This window comes from Notamacropus eugenii, chromosome 3 (genome assembly GCF_028372415.1).
Source record: "Notamacropus eugenii isolate mMacEug1 chromosome 3, mMacEug1.pri_v2, whole genome shotgun sequence".
Classification (NCBI taxonomy): domain Eukaryota; kingdom Metazoa; phylum Chordata; class Mammalia; order Diprotodontia; family Macropodidae; genus Notamacropus; species Notamacropus eugenii.
Window position 1 is genome coordinate 260,456,882 of NC_092874.1, and position 12,340 is coordinate 260,469,221.

Here is a 12,340-nt window from a genome sequence, read left to right on the forward strand (position 1 = left end):
CAAAAGATTTCAGAGGAACAGTGTGTGGAAAAAAGGATAGTAAATTCAGATTTATAGGAAGAGTTTATGAGTAGTGCCTTGTATATGTATATGTGATCATTATATATGTGTATATACACATATATAATGATCACATGCACATATATGCTTACATATATGTGTATGTATATTCATGTGTGTTCATAGTGAAGTTTATATGTATGAATACATATAATACATAGTGTAATATATTGATACATATACATATATGTATGTATGTGTATGTATGTAAATGTGGATCAGTTAGGTGGCACAGTGGATAGAGTGCAGGACCTGGAGTCAGAAAGACTCATCTTTCTGAGTTCACTCTGATCTCAGATACTTACTGTGTGACCCTGGGCAAGTGACTTAACCCTTTTTGCTGCAGTTTCTCAACTTCAAAATGAGCCAGAGAAGGAAATGGCAAACCACTCCAGTAAGTGGTAATCCTAAGTGGGGTAACAAAAAGATGGACATGAATATACACACACACACATATATACATAGAGATATAACATACATATTTATATGTGTGTGTATGCATATGTATCACATAGTCCAAGTCAGTTCTTGTATATAATACGTATTTCAACTTTTTTTTAACATGGACATCTTTTAAGAGGTAAACTAATTTTGTAGAACTTAATTTTTTTATCTTGTTTTGATATTCTACTGTTAAGTACAGGTAAATAAGTTCCCTCAGCACTAGGAGGGATTTGTCCATATCCCTAGTCATGAAAAGGTCTCTGGGCTACTTGAGAGGATCAAACACCATACTCTCAAGTGCCTCGCTTATTGTTTATAACAAAGAATACCAACCAAGTCCAGATGGCACAGCTGCCAGTGGCCTCCCAAATGCCATGTAGAAAAACCCTGGCAGTTGTATCAGCACATTTTTCAGGCTATTTGAAAATTTCAGTTTAAGGAGGTGGGTTGGATATTCAGGCTTACTAGCTGGTGGAACTCAAGATCTCCATTGTGCCTAATTACAAAAATTATGCAAATCCATCAAATGACAATTTGCTGTGTTTTCAGAATATTATTCTTGAAGACATAGAGCAAATTCACATCTGTCTCTAGTTGCTGTGTGACCCTGGGCAAGTCACAACCTTTTTTGCTTCATGTGGCAGCTAGGTGGTGCAGTGGATAGAATAACAGTGCAGGAGCCAGGCAGACTTGAGTTCAAATCTCACCTCAGACACTTGACACTCACTAGCTGTGTGACCTTGGGCAAGTCACTTAACCCCAATGCCTCCTCTGGGTCATCTCCAGTCATCCTGATGAATATCTGGTCACTGGATTCAGATGGCTCTGGAGCAGAAGTGAGGCTGGTGACCTGCACAGCCCTCCCTCACTCATAACAAAGTCAAGTGCAAGTCATGTCATTATTTCTCTGATGGCATGGTCTTCTTTGACAACAAAGGATGAACACACACACTCTGTGACCACTAATAATTTCTCTCAAACATTCCATAAGAGATGAGTAATATCACACAATAATGGCCAGTGGTCATTACTATTGGGCTTCTCCAGAAGTGGGGTTACTTCTCTTCCTGGTACTCTGCCAGTCAAACCACAGGCAGTCAAAACTCAGGAGCCCCCTGCCCCCATGTCTGTTTTGTACTTAGGTGACTAGGAAGCCAGATCAGAGCCTTAATGCCCTTAGCCAATCAAGTCTCAAGGATCATTTTAGAATCCCTTTTAAAGAAAGGAACTACCTCTATCCACACAGGAGGGGACACTGCCAGATATTTCTCCTACCATACTCTTAGATTTCATTTACAAAACCGTCATATCACTATTTGAAGCCTATGCTGAAAACTATATCATTTACAAACTACTTTACATCTCCCATCCCCCTCTTTATGGAAACCCAGCTGTCTGTAGACCCTCTGCATGAGAGCTGCTTGAAATTCTTTGCTAGTCCATCACTATTTTCAGAATGTTCCCTTTTGACATCTTTGTCTTATCTGCATAACTTCCATAGACCTTGGGAATCAGAGTTCTGGATATCTACCTAGAGAAACACCTGGATTATAGTCTTTCTTGGCATAATCCTGAGAGCCAGATGTGCCTGCTATTGAGCACAGTACAGTTGGGTTTCTAGGCAAGATGTCTTTGCCAATTGGAATGCATTATTGGGCATTCAGCTATGATGATGTTCTGGAAGATCCCACACCGATGATTCTGCCTTCATCTGACATGTGCAGTAAGATTCTGTGGAAAAGCCAGTCATCCCAGATCAGAAATACCAACAGCTTTCCAAGGTTGAGGAAGGAGAAAAAAATTTCTCCATAATCCCCTTAGCTTCCAGTGACCAAATGAACAAGACTCCAGTGATGAAGGCCAAGGCTATGCACGTCATCATGAATTTTCTAATTATAAAGCAGACACAAGAAAGCATCCAGTACTTTGAGCAGCAGGGAGAGTTGACAGACATGTGATACACTCCCCATAAAGTCCTCACCACAGAAGAAACCAAGTACCACCGTATAGCAGAGGCAGGTCATAAACTGAAGTTACAAAATGGAGAAATGACAAAAAAAGATAAACTGTTTCAACCCAGTCTTCTCCAAGTAGTACACCCCATTGTTCTCCTAAGCAAAAGTCCAGAGGCTAGTTTGCTCATGGATCTTCTACTTCCTTACCTGGCCTAGATGTCAGCAGCATGGACTCTGAAAATGGAGGTAGAGACAAACCCTCATCTGAAAAATGGAGGCTTTTTGGATCAAGAACCCTTCAGAAATACAACACTGTTTTCAGTGTCCGGTCCTACAGAGGTACTCAGAAGCCACCACCGATGGAACTCATTCAGGATCAGGCTACTAGAATTGCAGAAGACCCAGCAGCCTTCAAGCCACCTAAGATGGACCTTTCAGTGATGGAAGGGAAGAAACAACCTCCACGAACCCATAACATCAAACCAAGAGACATGAATGTGTTGACTCCTATAGCATTCTAAAGCTCCCTTTTCATGAGCAAAGTTGCTTTCCCTGGTGAACCCACTGTTAAGCAGAGAGAGTATCTTAGGCTTTTCTTTCTTCCCCATCCACCTTGGACTTGACATAGGAAAGATGCTATCCATTTACAATTCTGCTGAGGATAATATTCCCAGGGAGGTAGTGATTATTTCTTTAAATATTGGTGCCAAGTTTGAATCTTTCTAATTTAGGAAGACTTATTCTGTAACATCCCAAAGTTAGTCTGAATGATTTCTCAAAGGACACTTGACTATAGCCAATTACTGATCTATAGAACTAGATCGCAGAGGGCAAGGGAAAAAATTAAAATCTAGTAGACTCTGTTCTGCATATTTTATACAAGGAAAAAAAACAATTTGGAATGATACAAATGAGGTGAACAAAATATCTATACCTTTCGACCTATTTTGATCTATCCCTTACTACACATATACTGCCAAGAGGTCATTTAAGAGGAAAATTCCCATCTATACCAAAACATTTACAGTAGCCACAAATATTTACAGATGCCCATTTATTGGAGAATGTCTAAAACAGCTGTGCTAGATGAATCCAATGGAATATTACTCTGCTTTAAGAAATAATAAATATGATAAATGCAGAAAAACATGGAAAGACTTACATGATCTAATTCAGAGAGAAGCAAGCAGAGCCAAGAAAGCAATCTCCATAATGACTGCAACAATGTAAATGGAAAGAACCTCCCCCCACCCAAATCACAAGTCAGCTTTAGAGACTTCCCAAGAATAAGCTTGCCATTAAGGAGAAATATGAGAAGGGAGCCCCATCTCACCAGGGAAACTTCAAGGATGGGAAACATTGCATATATTTTCAGACTTTTTCAGCATGTTGACTGACTTTGCTGATTTCTTCTCATCTTCCTCATTTTAGTTTCAGTAGAACTAAATATTCATGTCCTAGTGAGGAAACTGAGACTGGGTGGTTAAGTGATTGATCCAAGGTCACTCTGGTAGTGCCTAAGGTAGTGTTTAAATTCATGTCTTCTTAACTCCCAGCTCCATCATTGTCCTGTCTAATTGTCTTTAATGATATTTTGAATAAACAATTTTATTATCCAAGATAAGTAAGAACATATACTGTAAAATTCTATAAAAAATTATACTTCAGAATAAGCTAAACATTATATTTTTTTAAAAAATTCTTTCATTTCTTTGGTGAGCATGACTTCATTTATTTTTTGCACGTTTCAGTGGAACTAAATATTCATATCCTATTGTATTGACATAAAGAGAATTCTCAGTTGAAAGCAATTAATATCTTAGAAATCTGATACCTCTGAGTGATTCTTGTGACATTCAATATTTGATAGCAGTTTTATTGTAGCGCCTGCCACTGAGAATAACAAATCGAAAGTACTAAATACAGCTGTCACCATTTTTCTTTGGTTAGTATTCTGAATTCAATAAATCCCTGTTCAGAAAAATCTGTCATTGCTAACATGGTGGAAACACATACATCTGAGACTGTTCAGAGAAACAAAATGCAATAAAACTAAAAATAAACAGAAAATAAATCAGGTAACAGTTTCATCTAACTGGCAGGAATGTTGTGTAGAGTCTTATCTCTAAGTCAGTCAACTAGCCTGTTCAGAGATCAGAATAAATTCCCTGCAGATTTTCTAAAAACTGTTCTTCTGTTGCTCATTTCCATATCTGATTGTCAGTACGACATGAAGTTAAAACTTGGCTCTCTATCTTCAAATTAAAAAAAATTGTGATATTTTAATACTGTAGGTCAGCATCATTTCAGTTTATAACTGTTGAGAAAAAATAATCTTTAGAGCTTTCAATGCTCCTATGTTATTGGCTATCAGTAGCTATCCATGTTAATTTAAATGTAGTTTTGGCATATTTTATTTCAACAAAAAAGAACTATGTAACAACCTGTGTGTTACCATATTTTTTCAAAGATATATAATGTGGAAATTCACCCAAGTGACCCAAGTCTTTGTTAATTATCTGAAGGAAAATAAAAAAGTTAGCTATCAGTTCTTTACTATGTTTTATTTGATAATTTCATGGTAATATGTTACCTTTGAAATCTATGGAAGTTGGCTATTTATTGAACAAGTTTTCTTATTATTTTGTAATTTTAATGACAGATGGCCAAATTAACAACATTTCCTATTTGAAAAGGCCAATAAATTTAGTGATGGAGGTAAGATTATGATTTTCCGTTTACCACTTTTTAGACATAATTGTGTAGGTTGTTTACCTAGACTGGGGAAACATCTCACTGTATTTTGCATTTATTCACTCCACTAAAGATTTCTGCATTTATTGAAAGTCCCAAAAGTTAGCAAAATGTCCTTGAGCAGTGGGTGAATCACTGGGACAAGCCCATTACTCTCTTTTCTCATGAAATATTTTTTTTCCATTGAATCACAGAAACAGATGTTTTAACACCACCATGCAAAATCTTGCTTTATCATCTTATTTGAAAAGTAAACAAGTCTGTCTACCATGCCCTTGGACTGAGCTGATATGGAAGGTTCACTTAACACAGTACCAGAGTGGGAAAACAAATCAAAGATTTCCATTTTAACCTCATCTTCCACATAGGATGCTTAATTGCACATTGAATCCCTCATTCCTTTTCAGCTCCTGGTTCTCCTCCACGAGACTTCTCGGTAAAACAGTTGTCTGGTGTCACGGTGAAGTTGTCATGGCAACCACCCCTGGAGCCAAATGGAATTATCCTCTATTACACAGTTTATGTCTGGTAAAACCTTTTTTTTTTCCCTTTCTTCTTCTTCTTCTTTTTGGAAACAGTTCTGAGAGCAAATATTAATCTGTGTAACACAATAGGAATGCAGTTTTTTTTTCAGCACTTTTTGGGTAATATATTGGGAACAAGGTTATTAATCTAAGTTAATTTGTTTTGGTAAAATGAAAATTTTAACTTTTTAGATAGAAATAACTGAGTTCCTTAATCTCTATACTATTTTTTATAAATGGTCAGAGTAGGCAAAGAATTCTAGATTTAGAACTGGAAGAAGGGAACTTTGGCTTCATGTAGTCCAAATAGAGTGCGTAGTGTACTGAACAGCCGTGTACTGTAGGGAATGTCTTATAGGAAAGGCTAACATTGCAATCAGGAAGACCTGGTTTCAAATGGTGCCTCAGGTACTTGTTGTGTTACTTGAAACAAGTCACTTCATTTCTCTGGACCTCAATGAGGAGGCAAAACTAGTTGACCTTTGAGGTCTCTTAGAGGTCTAGATGTTCATGCTACAAGTTAGAGGGTTTAACCACTGGAAGGTCCCTATACCAACACAAGTCTCCCTATGAGACAATGAAGATCATGGTTAGGGTCTAGTTCTGTGCTTTAAGAAAACTTGATGATAATAATTGCTAACATTTATATAGTACCTACTATGTACCAGGCAGTCTGCTAAAGCACTTTATACGTATTATCTCATTTGATCTGCACACCTCTGGGCAAGTGTTCTTATTATCCCCATTTTATAGATGAGAAAACTGAAGCAAACAGAGGCGTAGTGACTATCCCAGGATAACACAGCTAGCTATGAGGTTGAATATGAGTCTTCCTGACTCTAGGTCCAATGCTCTATTTACTTTGCCGCTTAGCTGTCCCTAGGTATCAGGATAAATAGACTGATGATAGAAAACTGAGATTTCTAAATAGATAAACCAATTTCTTCCACTGTAAAAGTACTCACTTTTTAGATCATTTAAATAACACCTTCCCCCTTTTTTGTTTTTTTTGGTCTGGTCCTGTGATTTATCACTACAGGGAATTGCTAATATAGAAATTGCTTCAATTGATGCGTATCAGCAACTCTTTGTAACCTGGGACACAGGTAATGTTAAGTGACTTGTCTCTGGTCACATGACTCTATACAGGGCTTGAATCAAGGTTTTTCTGAACCTATCTTATTTTGACTGACACTTGTTTCACTAGTGCACTTAAAACATGGTTTTTATAAGTAATGAAACACTTTTTTAGAGTTCATTCTGTTTCTTAAAGTGACATATACTTGTAAGAAAAAATATTTTTGTACTATCAAGGAGGTAAAACTACTTTACTTTGTTTTGGTGATAATATCAGGAAGGAATTCTAATAGAGGTCTCTGTAGTGTGTATTGAATAGGGTTGCACACTTGGAACTAGGGATCCACAGGGTTATGGCCCCATGGCTTGAACAAACCATAAGGCACTCATAGCATGAGGAAAGGGAATATCACCTTGTCTAGTAGGGACCTATGTCAAGGGATTAGCTTTGTTCTTCTTGGCCCTGGGAGTCAGAACTAGAACCAGTGGATAGAAGTTAAAAAGAGGCCAATTGAAGTTTAATATAAGGGAAAAGTTTCAGTCCTTAGTGGCATGGGTTAACAAAGTTAAGATCGACTGGTGAAAAAAAGGAGAGTGTAGAGAAGAGGAAGCCAGCCTAGGAGGCAGAGAATTCGAGGTTCAAGACTTGCTTCTGGCACATAGAAATTGTGTTACCCTGGTGCATCACTTAACCTCTGATAGTCTCCCATGGTTCTCTAGGGTTATAAATTACAGAGAAGATGCCTGCCTGAATCAGAAAGGGGACAGATATGTAGGACTAGATGGTTTCCTTCCAGTTCTGAAATTCTGTTATTACTAGAAGCCTCCAAGACTTTCTGACATCCAGAAAGTCAGCACACTATGTGTCAGAGGACTGTGTATAACATGTGTCTTAGGAGGAAGCATTTGTGGTATTTTGCATTAAAAGTCCAGTGCTTCTTGTTGAGAGAGAGAGAGAGAGACAGAGAGACAGAGAGAGAGAGAGAGAGAGAGAGAGAGAGAGAGAGAGAGAGAGAGAGAGAGAGAGAGAAACAGAGAGAGACAGGGAGAGAAGGAGAGAGGGAGAGAGAGAGAGAGAGAGAGAGAGAGAGAGAGAGAGAGAGAGAGAGAGAGAGAGAGAGAGAGAGAGAAAGAGGAACAGAAAGAGAGAACATTAGGCAAGAAATGATCATTGCACCATTTTTGTTGGATTAGAATGTTTCCATTAGATGATATTACATATATCCTTTTGGTACTCAATGGAAAGATTTAGACTCTTACTGTGGCATTTTATATTATTGCTGTATTGAGATAAGCATGTAATTGCAGTTTTAGGAAGTGCTCTGGAAGTCATAATCAAATCCATTCTACTGTTGGGCCTGGAAGGAACATTTTAATCTACTGCCATATTGTTCTAGTCAATGTGCTTGTGATTTTGCAAACCAAAACACCCATCTCTGGACACCACTGCCCTCTATGTGCCATCTCTATGGCACATCTATCCAATTGGCAAATAATGACAAAAAAGAAAAATAATAAATGTTGGAGGAGATGTGGGAAAATTGGAACTCTAATACATTGTTGGTGAAGTTGTGAACTGATCCAACTATGATGGAGATCAAATTGGAACTGTGTCCAATGGGCTATAAAACTGTGCGCAGCCTTTGATCCAGCAATAATACTAATAGATCTGTATCCCAAAGAGATTATAAAAAAAGGGAAAGGGCCTACATGCACAAAAATATTTATACCTGTATGTGCCATCTCCTACCATGAAGATGTAAATTCCTTGAGGGCAGGGACTGTCTCGTTTTTGGAATTGTAGCCCTAGTGCTTGGCATATAATAAATAATTAATGTGTGTGGTTTTTTTTTTTCATTTCTTTACTACTAGATTCATTTTTTAAACCAGAAAAAATTTAAATTTATAATTCTGTATTTGTAATGTTGACCACATTATGATTATTCTCTTCTGTACTTTAATATTTTTCACCATTTGTGGAGAAATATTAAGACAAGTTAAATGGTAATGCCCTGAGTTTCTTTTCCTTCTTTTTAAGGTGGTTGTTTAACAAAGACTAAACCAATGAGAAAATGTAGATATGCTCAAATATCATTGTGTGGAGACCCACGAGAAGAGCTTGCTGATAACGTCTGTGATTTTTAAAAATAAAATTCCAAATGTTTATAAGCATCAAATAGAGATAACATATAGAGGATGGATATCATATAGATGTAGAGGCAGAATAATCTTGAATTAAAATCACCCCTCAGAATCTTACTAGCTGTATGACTACGGGAAAGTTAATTTCTCTGAAACTCCGTCTTCATACTTCTAAAAGAAAGATATTGATCTATAGTTTCTACCTCATAATGTCAAGAGGACTCCAATGAGATAACTACATAAATTTCTTTATAAACCTGAAGGTACAAGGCAAATGTGTCAGATATTATAACCATAATTATTATCATTACTATTATTAGTATTGTAATTTAACCATAGTGACCAGAATTATTGATTCCTTTTAAAATTTTACAATTTTTTATCAATTATAAATATACTTGTTCATGTCTATTTCATTTTATTTTTAATTTCCTGGGATTACAATGATTTTAAATGTTTATTTAATTAGTTTACACATGGCAATAGAAAGGGAACAAGCATTTATTAATTGCCAGATATGTGCTATAGTGACTATGATAGCACTTTATAAGTAGCTTTATAATAAATAATATTTATATAATAATTTATAATATAAATATTTATTTATATAATATATATTCATGCAATAATTTATAATACAATTATACATTATAATATAATTTATATAATAATAAATATATAATTATAAAATAACTTTAATTATATATAATTAAATTATATATAAATTATTTATAATTATATATAAATACACATGATTATATAGAAATATATACATGAATATATATAAATTATAATATAATATAATTATGCAATAACTTTATAAATATTTATAAGTAGCTTTATAAATATTACCTACTTTGGTCTGCACAACAACCCTGAGAGGTAAGGGTTGTTAATTATTCCCATTTTCCTGTAGAAGAAATTGAGGCAGATAATGGGTAAGTGACTTGCTCATGGTGACACAGTTAGTAAGTGCTTATGGCTGGATTTGAACACAGGTCTTCCCCACTTCAGGGTCCATATTCTAACCACTTTACTACTTAACTGCCTCTGTCTCTCATTCTTGTCTTACATTTCATTTACTAATATTCTCTGCATTACAGAAATACTTGTTTTTCATCTGTGATTGTATTTAATTTCAATCTAGACTTAGGAAGTGTCTTGTCATTCTTTGACTTGAGATAGCTAGGTGGTTCAGTGGACAGCGTCCTGGACCTGGAGTTGGGAACACCTCAGTTCAAATTTGGCTTCAGATAAGTAAGTAAGTAAATAAGTAATAGCAGCATGTCCCTGGACAAGTGACTTGCCCTCTTGTTTACCTTAATCCACTGGAGAAGAAAATGGCAAACCACTCCAAGTCAGCATCTTTGCCACCTTTGGACACTCTTGGTGAGATATGGTCCACAAGGTCATGAAAAGTCAGATATGACTGAATGACTGAACAGGTATTGTAACAAATTCTCTGACTGAGAAGACAATGGAGTGAAAGACCCCAACTGTATATTAGGTTGGGCTATTAAGAACCGAGCATGTCTTTTCAGTTGGGATGGAGGTTAGTCAAAGTTAAAGCCACCAGTTGGTCCATAAACATTTACTAAACTATGGCAGATGAATGAAATGAATGAATGCAAGAATGAATAAAATAAGAAAAAGAAGAATGGAAAGAAGGGAGAAGGAAACAGTATTTAAGTACTTACTGGGTGCCATGAAGTGTGCCAAGTTCTGGGAATATAAACAAATAAACAAGACAGTCTCTGACCCTGAGGAGCCCATGTCTTTCTCTGGGGAGATAACAAAGAGAGAAAGTGTCTGCTACAGGGTGATGGAAAAGCCCAATAGTCTTTAAGCTTCAGTGGCAAAGCAGAAAGGACCACCTCATCTTTAGTGTAATTTCTAGTCATAAAAATTTTGAGAGACATAGAATTTTCTGAGGATGTTACAGTCCAGTGTGATTGTTGGGACGCTGTCACATAAAGATGAGCACAATGTCAGGAATACCTGGCACCAAAATCTGTCCTCTCTGACAGTGATAAGCTTTGTGATGATGAGCAAGTGATTCAAACCTTCTCTGAGCTTTGGTCTGTTCAGATGCATGTTGAAGATACCTGGATCATAGATGTGGAGCAGGAAGGGACCTTGGAGGTCAGCTAGTCCAGTGCTCTCACCTTGCAGCTAGGGAAACTGAGACCCAGGGAGGTTATGGACTCATAGGATAGAATTAGAGCTGGAAGAGATCACAGAGATCATTAACCCCCTCATTTTACAGATAAGGAAATTAAGTAACTCACCCAGAGTGACATTAGTAAGCATCTATGGGAGAATTTGCATCCAAGTCTTTCTGACTTCATATCTGGAGTTTTAGATCAAGGAACTTGTCCAATATTATTGAGGTGATTGATAAATGACTAATCCTATTTTTGAACATCCGTGAAAGGCACTATGAAGTTCATAGTGTTTGTAAAATGTTTTCTAAATACCAATTACTACATATTTTAATACTTTAGAAACTTTTCTCCAGTAAACAAATTGTAGTGATAGTGAACTCAATATGAAACAGTGGCAAAAGCAGTGAATTTGGAGGCTGAGAACTTGATTTCAAATCCCAGCTACATGATCTACAACCTGAGGGATCTTAGTGAACTCATTTCTCCTCTAGGTCTCAGTTTCCAAATCTGTGGGATGGGCAGATTTAATTAGATGGATTTTAAGATCCTTTCTAAGTTTAAGCCTCTGATGCTTTTTTTAGCTTTATAAGATTTGCCAGAACTTAAATATTCTCTTGATACAGTCATTAAGAAATGAGGGACACTTTTGTGCCTCAGTAAGCTTTTAGAATAGGACCTTGGAGACTGCATACTCTACTTGGAAAAAAAAATTGAATTTGAGGCATGGGTGATCCTATGAGACAAGTAAAAAGCCCTGTCTCCTACCCCTGTGTAACTTAAGCATTTGCATAAACTAAGTATTTGATGCGGAAAGGACCTTGAATGAATAATTAAATTGACATAGAGGCAATTCAGAAGGCTCCCTAGAGAAAGTGAATTTTAATCTATTTCTAAAAGAATGTATGATGGACGGGAATTCAAAAGGATCGATGATCGATGGGAAAACTGGGTAAGAAATTGCACTTGAGAGTATGGCAAATACAAAGACATGGAGGCAAACTGGGTGACTTGTGTGCAGAGAATAGCATAGCCTTGAAGAACTGGTACTGAAGGAAGTATGGTGGGAGAATGAAAGATGAAGGAGAAATAGAACAAAAGTGATAAATTGCTGTATTTGGGGAGAGGGGACTTGAATTATTTTCTGACTGATTCCTTCTACAATTGCCTCAGATATGTCATTAAGTTAGATGGTATTTGTTGGATTTGTTACCCTGGATTT

General features: G+C 36.6%; 1 protein-coding gene and 1 pseudogene across 4 annotated transcripts in view; both read left to right on the forward strand.

The window, feature by feature from the left end:
- PTPRQ (protein tyrosine phosphatase receptor type Q) overlaps positions 1–12,340 on the forward strand; it is a 315,483-nt gene that overhangs the window by 128,488 nt on the left and 174,655 nt on the right. For all 4 annotated transcript variants that reach the window (XM_072655471.1, XM_072655472.1, XM_072655473.1 and 1 more), the window contains one exon: positions 5,621–5,741. In XM_072655471.1, the coding sequence (XP_072511572.1) occupies positions 5,621–5,741 (121 nt within the window). The remainder of the gene's footprint in view (positions 1–5,620; positions 5,742–12,340) is intronic.
- LOC140531513 (putative monooxygenase p33MONOX pseudogene) lies at positions 1,023–3,533 on the forward strand (annotated as a pseudogene).